Raw genomic sequence first — 18711 nt, forward strand, 5'->3', positions numbered from 1 at the left:
TATTTTATTTGTGTGAATTAGTGGCTGCTCAACTCTACAAGATTCTGGGCAGTTTGTAAGATTAAAAGTGGGAAAACAATAAGACCATTTTAATAGAAAAGCAGTACTGCAGGTGTTAATTAAAATACATTACTTTTAGATTTGGGAATGAAAAGAATCATTTAAGACTTCTGTTCGCGTGCAAATAAACCATGATTTAATTAAACCTTTTAGAGATGATGCATTCAAAAATTCCCCTAGTAACATAAAGTGGAAAATAGATTTTTATGTAATAGAAACTACTAAAATGATCTCCTAGAAATGACTGAAATGTGCTCCCCTCTATGGAAAAGCAGGCTGCCATCTTTGGATTTATTTCTGCTGGAGATTTGGGCATCAGTTAGGGAACTGAAGTTGTACAAAGGTTGCCTTTGGTAATCTGGTGCCTTTGTCCATGTTGGCTGGGAATTACGGGGGCTCTGAGGTCGCCAGGTTGGAAGACGGCTTGGCAGGGAATCGCTGTTGAAAGCATCGGGCATGGACTGGCAGGCGACGGAGTCACGACTGTGTTTACTGGGCACTGTCTCTATTGTTTGCTGAAGGGCTGGGAATCCGGCATCCCGCTGGACATCTTTTCCTCGCTGGGGGGGGGGGGGGGCTTCGCCTTTCTGACATCTTAACAGGGGCTTTTCCTTCTAACACTTCAGCCGCATCCGTCGATCTGAATTAAAGCCGCACGCATTCTTGCTGCCAGAGGTGGCTTCCCTTGCAACAAGGACCCGGGCGCCTTGCATGCCTGCGCACATCCCATTATCTAATGGGGAGAGGTGTGCCGCGTTGAGTATGGCAGGTTCCCCTCCTCCCAATACAGGCAGGCGGGTGTGCGTGCGCGCGTTTTCGGAATGCGGCGGCGGGGGGGGGGGTGCGGTTCCCTCCACAAGGCTTCTTGCGACTGAACCCCCAGCAGCTTCCCCGGCGTGCGTTCCCTTTGTGCCAGAGGAAGGGGGCTGTCCTTGTCATTAGGACGCTGCTCAGCATTTCGTGGCTTTTGGTTGGGGGGGGGTCGCAATGAGGAAAAAGCACCACGCTACAACATTTCGAAAAACGAAGAGGGCGCGCGCCGCCCTGTGACATTTTTGCCAGGGAAAAGGGCAGAGTTAGTTTGGGTAGGGGGGGCTTTTTGGGTAGACAGAAGAACCAGCTTACACTGGTTGTAGTTATCTTGCACTGGGTATAGGCTGCATCCACGTGCGTCCCATTTCCGCGCCCCCACCCCTATTGTGATGAATCCTTCTTCGAGGGTTTTAAAATACGACCTGCCACTTCCCCCCATTCAGCAACAGGGAATCAGGAAGCGCATGCGCCCTAAGCCCACTGCCGCGTAGCCCCCATTTGCAGCGCCCTCCCCTGCCTTTCCCTGGGAGCCTATGACGTCAGGCAGGCAGAAGGCGGCGCGAGCTCCATCAGGCGGCTGAGGCTACTTGGTGCGGCAGGCGGGGGTTGCTTTTCCTTCGTCCGGCAGTGGTGGCGGGAGGCGTAGGAGCGCGTCGTGCATAAAGCGTTCCCGGGGTGCAGACGGCATCGACCCGTGCGCCCTCCCCTCTCCATCACTCGGAGAGGCTGGGAAGGAGGAGGAGCTGCTGTCTCCATCTCTCTCGGGGTCCAGAAGTACCCCCTTTTTATTTTCTCCTTTCCCTTCTGTCGGCGCCCCCCTCCCCCGGCTCCCTTCTTCCCTATGCATCATTCTTGGAACCTTTGATGCCCACTGCGATTACCTTGGCTTGTTTTTAACCTAGTGCGGAAGAAGTGAACTGCTGCTGATCACCCCCCCCTTTTTTTCCTGCATGCAATCTTTCTTTCTCGCTTAGAAGGGCTGAACCCCCTCCTCTCCCCTCCCCAGCCTTTGCCGCCGCTGGGTTTTCTCATCTCCTGGGCTGGGAGGGAGAGAGGAGGAGGGAGAGGGGCTTTTCCTTGCCGTCGCCCCCCTCCCATTTCTCCCTCAGTGGATGGTGAAAGAATTGAAGACTCTTGGAAGGAGAGAGTGAAGAAGAGGTGGGGACGGTGAGCAGCTACGAAGAAGAAATAGCCGCTGCAACTGTACGTCTTGCGTGGACTATCTGGCAACCTGGTTTTATTTTTTTAAATATTTTTGCACAAACATGCTGCCCCACAGAGTAGAAGTGGGGCTGTGGCTGCTTTTACTAGGAATTTTGCACATGCTAATAGGGATCGCCCCTGTTTTTACCCTTGAAGGTGAGTTGAATCTTTTTTCCCCCTTCTGTAGCATGCTTTTTACCTTATTCTGGTTAGTTTTACTTGTTGCGTGGTCTGCCTGTTATCTTACCTTTTAAAAGAGTGAGCCTCCCTTGGCCTCCCACCCCCCTTAGTACAACAGCTTTTCCTTAAAAAAAAACTGGGATAAGGAAGGGGGACTGTCGCTCCAGGAATTCCACATATGCTTTGCGCTTTGGAAAGAAGGCTGCATTTAAAAAAAAATCGTCTCCCAAAATATAAAGCACCTCGAATGTATGCAAGAAGGTGTTGCATATTTTACATTCATTCGTCTGCATTTTTGTTTCCTGCTCCTGCCAAAGAAATGTTGAGGCTTATACAAATTTCTTTCCAAGAGCAAATGATTGTGTGATAATTGGAGTTTGGGTTGTTTTGAGAGAGGGGACCGGTGGCAAAGAGACCAGGCTATAAAATGGGTATCTGCTTAATGAGATACATTTTTCTTAATAAAATTTGTTCTCAATGTCGAATGGAGAGATCATTGGAATTTCTCCTCCCTTCCCCACTGCCAGTGGTAGCTTTAGAACACAATGAGAGTAAAATAGTGCATTCCAGTGAATGTTTACTCAGAAGCAAGTCCCATTGAGTTCAACAGGGCTTTCTGCCAGGTAATAGTGTAAAGGATTACAGCCTTAACCTGTGTTGACCATCATCCTGTTTTTTTTTTTTTAAAAAAAACCTTGTACTTTCTAGGTTTACTGTACATTCTTATCTGTGCCAAGAAGTGGAAGCAGATACCCAAATTTAACTGTCTTTCCTGTTCCTTGTTCCCTGTAAATAAACCTTTACTTAGGATATTGCTGCTTCTGTTTTCAATCCGGCTCTCATTGAGATTTGGAGCCTGTTTTGCTGGCATTGCCTAGGCCTGAAGCTGGTACCTCAAGTAGATCACACCTCTTCACTGGCAAGGAAGCTGTAAAATGGAGATTAAAGCTCCATCACAAAATACATTTGGGGATAGAGTAATAACAAGGAGAGCCAAGTATTAATGTTTTGTTGATTGTCATAACAATCTAGCTAAGAGATGACAGTGAAGCTGGCGACCCTAAAGACTTGGATTACACTGGAACCTGGACTGTGAAGTCCATCTGCAAAATCAATAGCCTCTGTCTTCTTCCTTCCCCCAAATTGAAGGAGGGGCTGCATTGTGCCCTTGGCTTATGCTACTGCATATATCAGAGATAATAAGGTAGCTGTTAGATTGTACACTAGAAACAATGATACTTTTTTAAGGGGATGGAGGGGTGGAATGTGGTGATGGGGAGAAGAATCATTTAGTGGGGAGAGGCAAGAACATGGGTTTAAGGAAGTGCCTGTTTCCTCTACTGAGACATGAGGAACCTTAGCCTGAAGGATTGGAGAAGAAACAGTATGTCTGCTATGGATATTATACTGAAATAGTTCTTGCAAAGTGTCATCTCTTCTCTGCTCCAAAATGGTTGTAGAGAAGGAATTCATCTATCATCCCTTTGCATTGCCTGTACTTTTTTGTCACCAAAAGTAAAATAGTGTGAATGTTACTATCTCTGAGGAGTTGCCATAGATCATAGTGGAGTTATTTCAGACTCAGAGATTTTGACTATGGAAAGGTCCACTCTGGAGAGTTCCAGTTTCCTGCATTTAAAACATGGCTTCCTGCCTTCCAAAAGGTTTATGCGCTATATGCAGGGTGCGCTCTACCCTCTTTACATCTTAACATTTTGAAGCCTCTTCATTGAAGAGGAATTTTGAAAACAGGTAAGCCTTGTGTATCACTGGTTAGGCAAGAGGGTGGGTAAAACAGGTGGTATCTGATGGTAAACTTGAGTGCATCTTGCAGTCAAGCCAAAAGTGAGTGATCTGTCATTACGGCATGGAAGCTAAGCTCAACTGTTTTATTTTAAACTCTCCTGCTTCTCTGAATTTCAGAGGTCAGTTTTCCTTTCCAACTTCCCTCTGGAAGGTCTGATGTGAGCTGCTGGGCTACTCTGCATTTTGCCAAGTCTCCTTGGATGACATCCATTCTTTAAGGCTTAATATTCAGACAGGAATCACTGAAGCAAGAACTAAGCCCTGGAACTGTTTCCCCCCCCCCCCCCATTTTCCACACCCCATCCTGACTTCATGAAATATGCAATGTATTGAGTGATTTTTTTTCTTAGCTGATGCATAGGGATTAGGCAAAAAGGCTGTAAGAACAAAGACAGTGCGATTGAGACAATTTTAAAGGATTGGTTGCTCTATATACTTCTTTCCAAGGTGTGGCAGTCAGAGTTATGGGAAAACTTCAGGGTGCTTCCACCTTATTTGGTTGGGGGGACTCCATCCTATGGTAGAACTGGCATAGTTCAGTGTGAATGTTTCCTGTGGTTGCTCTGGCCCCTATTTGTTTTGGAATGGTCTGTATGAGAAAAGATCTTGTGGTCTGGCGCAAAGCAAAAAGCTGTTTATTGCAGAATCTAACTAGCTTGTCTTTTCACCAAGTTTGAAAAACCATATATTACAGATGCCAGATCAGTGGCTCCCCTGGTTTAGTACTGGCTACCCTTGAAAATACAATCTATCTTAATATTAGGCTGAGGGCTTTCTCAGTTGTTTTTTTTTTAAAAAAAACTTTCATCAGGGACTGAGCCTTGAATTGCATGTCTAAACATGTTCTCTGCCATTGACATTAGGTGCCCTGCTGTAGTGTTACTATCTTTCAAATTAAGTGTATGGTTAGTGGACTTGTGAAAATGAGAGGGCAGATAATGTGGTACCCAAAACTCATGGCCGCTGCTGCTCTTTGTTTCTCAACTTCTACTTACTAAGCAGCTTCCCCAGCCTACTAGTTGGTAGAACTGGCCCTGGATTCACACTGATAAGGTGACAGTCACTGACAAACCGGGGTTCTTCTCTGTAATAGAAGTCAGCTCACCTTTAAAAGTGCATGTAATAGGCTTTTCCAGTGGTAATTCCTCTACTATGAGTTTTGTATTTAAATTTAAAAGATTCTTCATTTGCAAATAGATTTATTTGTTAAACTATTCTTGTAAGTCTTTGGTTTATGCTTTTTGATCTTCATTGCTACAAACTTGAGAATGGAAATTCCTCTAACAAGGAACTAGTAGGAAACAGCCTTCTGAATATTCCAGTAAAATTGACGTGCTGTTCTGATTCCTGACTATAGCTGCTGCCCTAAAATTTTATATAACACGTTAGAATAGGGGCGTGTATGTGTTTATTATGGTGTGAGCCAAGAAAAATTACTGACTGCTGCATGTAAGCACTTGCAAGTTTTCCATGGCCATATCTCTACCACCTCTGAGAGAAAGCAGGACTGGTTTGTTGATCTGGGGACATTCATACTGTATGCTGAGTTACTGAACTGGAAGTTTGACATTTAGTGGTTATATTCTAAGTTTATTTTATTTATGTATGTATTTATTTTAACTTCTATAGCAGCCCATCTCAACCAAGTGATTTTGGGTGGCGAACAGTCATAAAAACAATGAAAACAAGTACAATACAACACAAATAAATATATATGGCAGCCAAGAAAAATTATCCTATAAGTATCAGTATAGCCAAGAAACAGGGCCCTTACCACATTTGGGGGTCCAGGCCCAGGTACGTAACCAGGTCTTTAGGGCCTTACAAAAGACCAACAGGGTCAGGGTCATCCTAATCTCTGAAGGGAAACTGTTCCAGAGGCCAGGGGCTACAGCAGTGAAGGCACGTCTCCTGGTCCCTGCCAGCTGACATTCCTTGGCTGATGGGACCTGCAACATTCCCAACATGCTGGACCAAATTGGATGGGTAGGAACTATTGGGAGAAGATGGACTCTTAGGTAACCCGGCCCCAAACCATGAAGGGTTTTAAAGGTGACAACCAGCACCTTGAATTGCACCTGGAAACATGCCGGCAACCAGTGCAGCTCACGCAGTAGTAATGTTACACATGTCGCATATCCAACCCCATTTGCTACCCATGCAACCTCATTCTGTAACATATGGAGTTCTAGTATTAGCAATAGGCCACAAGTAGCCTTGTGGTTCACTGAGGTTCCCAAGGCTTTTCTCCTGCACCAAAACTGCTTCTTGATACAAAGGGTTGTGTGTGTACACATCATTGGTCTAGTTTACAGAACCAGCATAAAAGATGATTTCTTCACAGACTTACCACTTCAAAGCATAAATGAAGGAGTTGTATGACTGATATTCCCACATAATAAAAGATAAAAAACAGAAATTAAAGAGAAGGATTCTAGTGCCACCTTATAATTTTTAGTGTGTGATTCCACCCCCCCTTTGAGCCTTCAGCATGCAATTCTCACCACAGCCACCTGCAGTGATATAGTCCAGGAACACACATATCACAATATTTGCTCTGTGTGTGTGTATTAGATTGAGCAGGGCAAATAGTTGCTTTTTCACTATCTCAGTTTTTATGGTGATCCACAGTAGAATCTTTCAGAATGCATTTCAGTTATATCTTATCCTTCCTCCAACAGTCTACAACAAACCTGTAAAGTACATGAGGGTGAGAATAGCTGGCCTATGATCAACTACTCAGCATTATGGCTATCTGGAGATTTGTACTAGGACCACCTGCATTTTGGTCCAGTGCTAGCTACTACATCATGGTAGATGGCCCCTTCCTCAGTCCCATATAGGTTCCTAACAGTGTGGACCATGCTGGCTTCTTATCCTGTCTAATTCTGAGACCAGCCTGATCCCTGCATATTGAGATGGGCTACCAGTGGTAACATGGCTTGCATTGCCAGACAGTGGGATGAGGTAGCCCTTGAGACAGGACCTCATTTCAGGCCCTGTGGGCTATGTGGGCTGGCCTAATAGCCTGTGTTAGGGCTACAGACCAGAGGTCCTCATTCCTCTTATAAGTTAAACAGTTAGACTTACTAAGAATGAAACCTGACAATTCAAGGAAGGCCCTGAAATATCCATAATGATGGCATTTTAAACTTACTGTATTTACCCAAAAGTAAGACTGTTTCTCTGAATAACTTCTCTTTGAAATTGGAGGGTTAGTTTCGACTTGCTGATACCGTAATACAGTTAGGGAGACATTTTTTTTTTTCCTATTGCATTTTATTGTTCTTCATGCAGAAATGTGTCTTAAATTCAAGGGAAATAAAGTAAATTGTTCATTGAAAAGTATGGAAATATGTCTACATGTGGTTTCCTGAATGAGATCTGTGACCTCATGTGAACACCAGTTGTTCATTAAGACAGTTATTGAACACTACAGAGTAGTGGAAATGCTGTATCTACAAGATAACATCACTGGAAGAGAAATGAAGCAAAAGTGCAGATCTGTCCCTTAGAAACCCCAGAGGTCCACTAGGTCTCTAGGCAGTGGTATAGTCTGTTGAACTCTGGCCTTTTCAGCACTGGCTCTTAGAGGATATAGAAGTTGCAAGCCTGTAGCCATTGTGTATCAGGCTACAGGTCCTGTCCTGTCTTCCTCTGGAACATTCTGGGAATTTGAGTCGTGATGAAGATGCTGATAATTCTGTGTTAGGGATCCCTTCCCAAATTGCATTTCCTGAGAAGAGGGAATAACTAGATGATGATGGTGACTTATTGCAGTTATACCCACCACAGTCAAGAGACACTCAGCAGCTTATAGTACATCCATAAAAAATACAATAAAACATCCACGGTATAAGTATAAAATATAAAAGAATCATTACGTCTGTAATGGAAAGGTAAAGAACTGCTGTAGCGCAGCATTACTCTGCTTTTCCATCTTAACCGATGTATGTACGCTTTACAAACGAGTTATTTTTCTTAGATATCTTATGCAGAGAGTTTCCATTAATGACAAAAAGGCAACTGTACGTTTCTCTTGCCTGGACAGTCTTGTGTGCTTTGGTGAAAGGTTGATTTGAGTTGGGACAGGGTGGAAGGAGGAAATGTTAGCAAAGATTCATATAACCCAGCTATATGAGTAAAAGATCCTCCTTAACTGAAGCTTGATCCATGTTACACCTTTGCCAAGGAATGTTACATCAATAGGCTGGGATTCACAGTGTGGTCATGCCTTGAGGTTGTGGTGGGACTCTGGTCAGAAGAGCAGAATGACGATATGCGTGTGCTTTCATTGGCAAGGCCTGGGATCTGTTTGCATCTTGGAAGAGTCTTTCTTGAGGTTTAATAGGATGATCAGGACGCTACTCATTGAATCAGAATATAGCTGAGGATACCAACAGTTGGGCACCTTGCTGTACTGCATTCAGGGTGTGTGTGAGAAACCACCAAAAAAAGATTCAAGGAAGACAGTTGGGATTGGAGGAGGAAAAATGGATATGATTCAGCTTCCTAATGTTTTAAAGCCTGTTTGGCTACAAAAGCGCAAGCAGTGATTTATGCTGCCATTACTGAAGTATCATCTCTTGCTAGCTTGTTAAAGTTTATTTATACTTTTCTTTCGTTCTTTTATATTCTCTCTGTGATCCTGACATATCAAAACACAGCATTACAGTTGAAAAAAATAGATATTCCACCCTATTCAAATAAAAAGTCAGCAATGCCATAATCAGTTGATGATGAAACGATATAACCCACAATGAATACGTAACAAAATTGGAGAAACAAGATCAGAATTAACAGGGAAAATAACAAACTGCCTTATCCTCGTTGTTAGTTTTGTTCCTGTTATGCTTCAAAGTGCTGTAGCAACCTGGTTTAAATAATGGCACTGTTTATGTGTACTGGGACTGGGACTTGCAGATTACTAATACATCTGCAGGAGCCTAGGCAAGGGAGGGAATTTGGATCTTAGAGGTAGCTTGCAGGTTTCTTTGAGGGCACAGTGGAGACATAGGAAATAACAAGCTGGAGATGTGGCTACTAATACTATTGGGCTTGATTTAAGCATAATTTGAAGGGGGTGTTTAAATTACAAGGCAGTATCTTCCCACTCTGTCCTGATCGTGATTGGAAAGCCTTAATTTTCCTGTTTGTTCAAAGAGCCATTCATGGATCCATGCAGGTTTGGGGATTCTCCACTTATCCTTTGGATTCTGCACAAGGGATTCTCCTTTTCTCTTCCAACTCTAAACTCTTTGGGCCCTTCACTCGATTCTCCCCCAAACATTTACAGAATTCAGTTGTATTGTAGAATCTGGGTTAGAGCTTTGTAAAATTTGGGCGAGAGGTGATGTGTCTTGCTGCACTAGGTTATTTTGGGGACCTGTATCAGAAGAAATTGGAAACTGTCACTTGTGCTGGGATACTTGCATTTGATTATGTTGTTTCCACTGGCTCTGGTCAACTCAGTGAAGCATAAGATGACCGACTGTTGTTTTGCCCTGATTTTAATAGTCCTTTTGTCATAATTGCCTGAGACTCCAGACAATGCAAATGAGTGTGGGATTTGTATTTTGCAAACTTTAGGGTTGATTGTGGAAGGCTTTGATAAAAAGGAACTGCCTTATCTCTTTCTTTGTTATGGAGAGATCTGTTGTATAGATAATAAGTATTCAGAATAATTTAACTACTTGTGGAAAATGCCTATGAAGATAAGTTATTTATTTAAGTCTGCATCACAATGGGAGAGTGACAGGATATGATACGATATCAAGGTTGAATATATTCTAGATACCCAGTTGTTTATAAGCCTTATCTGTTGGCCTGGAATATTTAAATATTTATGAACCATTTTGCATAGGAGTTGCCTAATATTTGATACTCTACAAGTCCATTCTAGAACTCATGATGGTCTTTAATTGTGAAATTACTTGGTTTGTAGCTACTTGGCTTTCGTGCCACTCTTAAGCTTCTGCCTTCCAGGTCAGTACCAGTTTTGTAGGCCATGTATTTTCACACCATTTACAGGGATTATTATTTTCCCTTTATATTTCAGCTGGTGGCAACTTGACAAGAACAGTACGTGGCTAGATAGCACTTAGATTTTAAGGATACAAGTATAATATTATTTAAGTGAATAATTAAGTTAAGTGAAGGGCAAAAGAGACTTACTTGGCCTTGTAGAGAGGAAGTGTGTTCCAAAGGGCAGCTCTTTCCAATAAAACTTACTAAATAAGCTTTTGATCATCCCTCTGTCTTTTGGGCAAAGATGCTCAACAGAGGGGAGATTGTTTCCTTTCCCTACACGTTACTCAAGAGGAAAGACAGAATGCTTCTTAACAGTGTTTCCGCACAGCTTCACCCAAGCCATAATCCAGTATCAAATTAGCATTATTTTTGTTTAGTTGGGAATGGACACAGGCAAGGAGAGAATGATATGTATAATTCATGTGGCAGTTATGTGCTGAACTCTTAGATACACCTTGGCATAGCAGATCCATTTTTTGTGCAGTCAGACTGCACACTGGAACTGTAGTTCCCATGAAGCAGCAGACTGATCATTCTGGAATTGGGCAGAATCCAGCTGAATGTCTGGGAATTCAGAGTTTCCGGCATAAATGGCCAGGCACGTGGACTGGAACTCTTTTTAAAAGATTTCTGCAAGTTTCAGCCTCTTGGGACCTCACATGGAGTGATTTGGACCGAGTCTTTTATTTCAGGAGCCTTTTAATTCAGTGCAGATGTGAACTGTGCCAAACCACATACCCCAAGAAAAATGGTGCAATACTCTTGCCATTCTGTTTCATAATGAGTGGTTAAATTGCTTGCTTTCCTGCTTCCTCATAGAGAAACATATCTGACACAGGCTCTGAACTATTTACAGCAAAGGGCTCCCAAATTATTGTAACAGTAGGAACTCTTTCAAGAACCCTTCTGATTCTAGGCTGCAGTATCTTTATAGATATAGATCGTTGGGGAGTCATAAACTGAGAAACAAGTCTTCTCCAACCTGGTGTTCTATTGATATGTTGAGCTGTACCTCAACGGACTGGAATTTAAAGCAGCCGTAGTCCAGCACATCTGGAAGACACAAGATTGGGGAAGCTGCAGTAATGTCTTGCATTTTGTGATGAGATGTCATGTCTTGCAAATTTTGGGTCAGATCCATGGGCAGTGCACACTCATACACAACACACACACACACACACACAGAGGGAGAAAGTAATTATTTTATAAAACATTCCTATCCTCCCTTAAAGTCACAGTCACATTAAAGAGTGAAAAAGGAATAAGTAAGCCTTCGCAAGCTTTCAGGACTGGATATTTGCTTTGTTTTCTACTATTGCAGCCCAAGAATTCTAATCCCAAAAAAAGAGCAATGAAAGGGTGTTTGTGTATATCTGTACATGTGTGAAGGATAGTTCTTTACTGATGTGGCGTGACCTTGTCTGTACATAAAAGGTTGAAATCAGAGTAACAGAAATATACTTGTATGTTGCAGGCTCATCATATTAAAGGCAGTTTGAGAAGTCAGACACTGATTTTGTTGAGGTCTGATTTTGGAACTTGAATATTATGTGGTTAGTTCTGCCTTTGTCCCTTGGGACCATGCAACACATAATATTAAGCAGTGGCTTTTCAAGTCATGCATAGAACTGGCTTCTATGTGTTGTTACAAATAAGTGACATGAGGAAATGCTAGAATCCAGTCAAATCCTAGACACTGCATGTGGAAAAATTTCCTTTTTAAAACTGTGTAAAACCCTGCTTCTAAACCCTGCAGACAAAACTGAGTTAGACGAATTAATATTCTGCTTCAGCGTATGGCAGATTTCTAGGTGTCTTTCTTTTTTACCACCTTGTTTCCCACTATTGTCTCCTGAAAATCACCTCTCCAGCTCCTATTTAAGTTGAAAGTTATTATTCGTAGTATATTCCAGGCAAATGACAACTGCATGGAAAAAGTGTGGGGGGAAAGTTATAACCTCCCTCCAATGCTGTGGTCCTGATCTGAAGAGGAGCCCCGTACCTATTTCTGTAAAAGAATAGTGCCCAATTCCAAGTATATTTCAATACTTAATGCTTTCTTTTGGAGGCTTCAAGGCAACGTATTTGGATGTCCTTCACTTCTATCCTCAGCAAAAGGGCTGGTGAGGTTGTTTAGGCCAAAGTGACATATTAAAAATGTCACTGAATTTGTTCTTATATTTGTGTTTTTAACAAACAATTTGTTTGAGTGGAGGGATGGGGCTCATTACAAATTGAGTGTGGTAGAATCTGGTTCCACTACAGAGGTCCATAAAGAGAGAAGATACTGCACAATAAAAGTTACACCTGAAAATTCCTTTACACTTGAGTGTTTGGAGTGTAATATCTACAGGGTACTGTCGGTCTACAGTTTTTGGTATGTGTGCATGTGTGTGAGAGAGAGAATTTGAAGTCTTATGTTCGGTTACCATGTTATTCTTTCTCTAAATCTTCTAATTCCTTACTAGACTCTGTGCACTATGTTGACAAGATAAATGAATTGCAATGATCATTACAAATTAATCCAATCCCCCAGGTTCGCTTAGTGGAAAGATTAACTCAGCCCTAATTATTATGATAGTGATAAATATATTTAAAAAATATAACAAAGATGGGTACATGCTTTGGGAGTTCATTCTTCCCTTAAATCCCAGGAAACCTGGGAATTATGTCTTAAAAATGGTTACTAGTATATGGAGTCTCTTATGGAAATGGTAGATTATTGAATATCAGCTTCTTCAAAGCAAGAACAATTGAATGCTGTTGCCTCCAGGACTTGGTAAGTATCTGAAAGTGTTAAGGTACCCTGCTGTTTTTAAGGTTTTATTAGTTTACTGTTTTTATGGTGTTATATCATCCTAAAATCCTTCCAGAGAGCTCCAGTTTAAAATAAAACAAAAAAACTATAGATTCAAAAAATACTACATTTTTTCAAGGAAAGATTAGATTCGTCTTCAAATAATTTACTTTTATAAGGGGAGAATCTTCTTTGATTTACTCAGTGAATATCAAGAAACCAGATGAATATTAAACAAACAGATGAATCTTTCGTTTAGTGGGAGGAAGGTTCATCTTAAATTCAGGGTTATTTTTCTTTTTGGTAAATCTGGTTGCCAAGTAAAATATTGGCCTTGATGGAATATTGATGTGACTGAGTGAAATTCTTCTTTTTTCATAATTTGTAATTCGTAAGATGTCTGAATATTTCAATTCCTAATATGTCACTAAGTTACAATTTGCAGGCATGTGAGAGAGAATGAAATAGCATTAGTTCTAGATCTGAGGTTGCCCTGGGAAGATGCTCTCTATGGCTTTGTGCAAACACCTGGTTGCTCCATCCCTCCAATTTCTCTGCCCCATTTCTTCTATCAAGTTCACTTTCTGTTAAAAATACTTTGGATGTGCTTGAGAAAAGATTGTGACCAGCCCTGCAAATTTGTTTCCAGAAGATGAAGTTAGATCAGTATTCCGTTCATTACAAGGTGGAAGGCTATAGGAATTGATGGATTATCTACATAAATATGGCAAACAACAGAAGAAGAATCGCTAAAGGAACCAAACTATCCCTAGAAATCTGAAAAATGACACACTGACCAACAGATTACAAGAGGCTACTCTTCTTACCAATATGAAATAAAGGAGACTTAACAGAGTGTGCAAACTATTGCACAACAGCCTTAATTTCACATGTTAGTAAAATAATGATTGGGATCATCCAACATGGATTAGCGCCTTACATGGAAAAGGAAATACCAGATATATCCCTGGAATTATTTGCCAATTTTCTATCTTCTTGGAATTTATTTTTAGGATTTTTATGTTTTTATGTTGCATTTTAATGAATTTTTATCTTGTAAGCCACCCAGAGTTGTTTCATGAGATGGGCAGTGACAAATTTGATGAATAAATAAATAAAAATAAATACAAGTTGGTTTTAGAAAAGGCCAAGGAACAAGAGACATTATTGCTGATGCACACTGGAAAAACAAAGAATACCAAAAAGAAGTCATATACGCTTTGTTGACTATGCAAAGGCCTTTGATTAATGTTGACCATGTCAGACTGTGGAATGTCTTTAGAAAAACTGCACTCCCGGAACATCTCATTGTCCTCATGCAAAACCCATATACAGAATAGGAAACCACATTCCAGATAGAACATGGCTCCAGATCGGCAATGCAGATGAACTGCAAGCTCTATAATGAAAGTCAAGGATCACAGTGGGGGGCGGGGGGGAAGACACAGATTAAATATAGTTAATGGGTACATCAACCAGATTTAGAATTGACAATAACAGTATTGAAGTAGTGGATAGCTTCTGCCTTTTAGGATCAACTACCGACAGTAAAAGAAGTATACCACAGACCAATACTTGGTTAATGTAGCAATAAAGGCCTTGGAAAAGATTTTCAGATGCTGTGATGTGTCTATACTTACAAAGATCAGACTCGTGCAGGAATTGTTTTCCCTGGGATACTCTATGGATATAAAAATTAGACTTTGAAGCAGAATAGACAGAGTATAAATGCTTTTAAACTTCAGTGTTGGAGAAGACTCTTGAGAATATCACAGATAACCAAGAAAACAAGTGAAACATAGAACAAATCAGTCCAGAGTTCTCACCTGAGGCACAAATGACCACGCTCAAATTATCATATTTTGGGCACATTATGTCAAGAACCAACTCACTTGAGAAGTTCATAATGCTGGGAAAGGTAGAAGGAAAGAGAACAGGATGATCAGCAGTAGGATGGATTGACTTGATTAATGTAGGGAGCCATGGAGATGACCTTGGAGAAATTATTCAGAAACTGTTTCAACAACGATATGTGCAAAAACATGTTTTGAGCCCAGAAACATGGAAAGTATTAGGAAGAGAATCAGACTGTCTCCTCCCTGACTCCCTGGAGTATAAGAGGGAAGGAAGGGAAAACATAGTCAGGCTTGCAAGATTTTGTTACAATAGTCTATTGCAATAAAGTATAGTGCTAGTCTTGTGGAATCTGTTTCCAGATCTGGATAACCTTGAAGGGCTGACAATTACAGTGGCAATGGTGTACTGTTGGGAGACCTGAAAAAACAGGTTGAGGATAAATCATCCTGGAAAAGGTCCATGTGGTCACTGACAGTGACACTGACTTGATGGCACATAATCAATAAAAAAAGTTTCTAGGGAATTGAAGAGGAGGACAGGATAAGACCTCTGCTGATTTCAACAACAAAAAAGCAGTACCTTTTTTTGTACTAAGAGAGAGTGCTAAGTATAGATCACAGAAATTAATGCAATATTTTGCCCTGTATGAGCATTCAATGAATCACGTGTACATCTGATCACATATAAGCGATCTTATGTGTTCTTCCAAGGAGTGAACAGAATGCTAAAATCTGGGCCTGGTATATGTCATTTCAAATGATAGGAGTGAACTTGCATGACTTCCCCCCTCCTCTTAGCATGTCCTTTGTCTTTAGCATGAATGTTTTTTGTGCCCAGAAATGTTAGTCTAGCAATGCATTCCTTCCTGTGATCACCTTAACTCAACTCAACTCAACTTAACTCAACTTAAGTTATTCATTGGTATAGTCCAGAATATTTATTTATTTAATTTCTATAGCCACCCATCTCAACCAAGTGACTCTGACAAGATGATATCATGCACAGTTCTATTTTGAAAAGTTATGAAATTACAGAAATCCTAGATTTGAACCCACATCTCCTGAACTAGTTGTCCAGCCTGAATTCCTGCACTTTAAACTGTTCTCCCCTAATTACACTGTTTGCTGTCCAAAGGAACAGAACATATTGTGCAAGAAAGAAAGAAAAAAAGGTCTTCCATGAACAGTTTATTGTAAAATAATATTGTCTTCTCTACCCTGATCTGGGATAATTTAGAGAAATTTCAACATTTTTATTCCTGAGATTTGAGCAATAGCTGTATAATCGCAGTAGGAATTTGGAAAGCATCTGAATTGGTAACCATTTGCACATTAATAGGAAGAAAGCAACGGCTTCTGGACAATAGTAAGGTTTCCCAATAAATTGCTGGGTAGGGTGGAGTGGAGGGAAAGCAGCTTTTCTCATAAATACTGGCCTTGTGTCTTTGTATGAATCAGTCCTTAAGCTTCATGCAGCTGTTTCCTCTTTTGTCCTATTATCTATTTAGGATCTATAGAAGTCCTTGGAATTTTATCATCCATTACTGTAGATCCCAAGTTTTCATCTATTGCACAGAAACATGATGTTCTAATCTCAGTCAGACATTTGAAAAATGACAAAGGCTTAATTGATACTAAACACCACAACCTTAAAGGCTAATAGATTTCTTTGCATAAGATGTTTTTGACTTGAGGGCATGGACATTTTTGCTCTGGTAAACTGTAAACTCTGCAGTGTTTTGTTTACTTTCCCCAAAGCTAAGCAAAATTTAAACATGACTTGGTTAAGTTGTTCTTCAAAATACTACTTGCCCATGGCAGGTTTGAATTGCTTCTAGGACACCAGAAAAGGAAATGTGTAAAGAGAAGTAGAGTCAGGTTTGGGAAATACAGTTCACACATGATGCTAACTGATGGTTTATTGAAGGTGTAAACTATGGTTTGTAACCCCCCATAGATAGTATTACCCAGCACGTGAAACCAATTCCAATTTTTTATTTAAGTACAGTCAATGACTAAGTAAGGTAAAAAAAAAAAACCTCAGAAACGACCGTATACAGCTATGACAGCATAACCATTATATAAAACCTAAAAAATTTAGACTTAAAAAAGAATAAGGGAAAAATGGAATAAAATGTAGTAAAACAATATAAAACCTAAAATAAAACCAAACCAGAACTAACTATAACTTCATGCAATGGGTGAACCTTAAGCCCCTACTTAATGTAGGAATCTTACAGGCAAACCCTCCTTAAGAAATGGTTATACAGCCGCTGCTTGAATAGCTCCCGAAAAGGACTGCCCTTTACTGCCAGAGGTAATCTATTTCATAGTTGCACAGTTTTCTTCCTCAGGAGTTCCAAAATCTGTAAGTAATTTTCCAGAAGTAACAGAAGGCTAGCATCCTTTCAAAATACATTTGAATCTACTGACAAATCAGAAAGGAGGAAGCAAGCTATGACTTAATGAGCATTCTCCTGTCAGGCTAGATGTTAACCCCGGCCAAAAATCAGGGGTGGGGTGGTGGCGGGGAAAGGACCCTTTTAGCTGTGCTGTAATGGGCTTAAAATACAGGATATGTGACCTAATCTGAGGAACACATTTCAGGTTCAAAGAGCTGCTCGGAGAGAAGAAATAAATATTTTTTTAAGAATTAAAACTTGCCATTACTCAGTTGATGTCACAACTCCTCCATTAAGGGCGCTGTGGTTCTAAATAAAGGAGTATCTTATTAATGTGCTATTTATAGGTAAAGATGCCCTGGAGTCAAACTTTAATTCTGTCTCTGTAGCTTTCCTAGGAAGTGTTTGCCATTACCTTCTTCTAGAATGATTTTTTTTTTTTTTTTTTACTTCCCAGCCTAGCCAGTAGTCTTGGGATTCCAGGTAGCTTCCATTCAAATATTAACCAGGGCTGGTTGTGCATTAGAGGTGTTGATGAGGCAACTTGCTTTTTAAGGAGATGCTTAAATGGTGGAGCCTCATCTTTGTGCTTCCTTTCAAGTCACAGATTTCTAAGGTGGCTTGTGGCCTGTCCTTCTCCCCACGCCACTCTAATCAAATCTGCAAAGTTACTGTATTTTTTCACTGGACTTATATATGCTTTTTTTTTTTTTTTTGAGGACAAATAATTAGCTCCACATGACATGTTATGCCAGGAGTTCTCAAATTTTGCCGTAGTGCAACCCCCAAATATGGTAAATGAATTTATGCTACCACCATCAGGAATACAACTAAATTAGACATTTTGTATTGACATATGCTTAACACAGTTTTTTTAAGGGGGGGTATGCCTTTGAGTCAATGTTGACTCCTAGCAACTGCCTGGACTAGTCCCTGCAGTTTTCTTGGCAAGGTTTTTCAGAAGTGGCTTGCCATTGCCTCCTTCCTAGAGCTGAGAGAGAGAGACTGGTTTTGTGCCTAAGGTGGGACTAGAACTCCCAGCTTCTAGCTTGTTGCCTTAACCACGACACCAAACTGGCTCTCAACACAGGTTTAGCCTCCCAAAAAAATCACCTGAAGTTTTGCTTCCCACTTCACCTGCACAAGTCTGATTCGTTTTAAATGTTAATCTCTTGAGTTGCTTGAGACCCCCCTGTGGGGCCATGATGCACAATTTGAGAATCCTTATGCTAAGATATACTGTATGTTTTGTATATTGATTTAGTGTGATATATAAGTGGGGTTAGTGAATAAAGTATGGTCTACAACCATTGTTAGGTGTTGGCTTGCTGATTCCATTTGTGACTTAGAGTGATATACAAATGAGGATACATAGTTTGTGGTTTTCTGGCTTAGTCCTGGTAAATTTTGATGCTTTACTCAAGTTTCTAACCAATCCAGAGAGGTTCAATGCAGGAGCAACCAAAATGCAATAAATAAATAAATAAAACAAGAAATTGGGCAAAAAAATATGATTGCTTTTCTTGTTTATAAAATTAATTAGCTTGTCTCTAGTTTAGTAAAC

At 40.7% G+C, this 18711-nt stretch overlaps 1 protein-coding gene across 3 annotated transcripts in view; it reads left to right on the forward strand.

Annotated features, from left to right (window-relative positions):
- Positions 1–1470: 1470 nt before the first annotated feature.
- The window catches only part of LRP1 (LDL receptor related protein 1), a 304990-nt gene continuing 287749 nt past the window's right edge, over positions 1471–18711 (forward strand). For 2 of the 3 annotated variants that reach the window (XM_088137949.1, XM_088137950.1), the window contains exon 1: positions 1471–2232. In XM_088137949.1, coding sequence (XP_087994075.1) covers positions 2139–2232 — 94 coding nt within the window. In that variant the 5' untranslated portion in view covers positions 1471–2138. The remainder of the gene's footprint in view (positions 2233–18711) is intronic. The other variant, XM_088137951.1, reaches the window with a different exon arrangement.

Source organism: Python bivittatus, unplaced genomic scaffold, assembly GCF_059951505.1.
Source record: "Python bivittatus isolate LINGU-HERP-01145 unplaced genomic scaffold, Pbiv_v1 ctg000220_np1212, whole genome shotgun sequence".
Taxonomy (NCBI): domain Eukaryota; kingdom Metazoa; phylum Chordata; class Lepidosauria; order Squamata; family Pythonidae; genus Python; species Python bivittatus.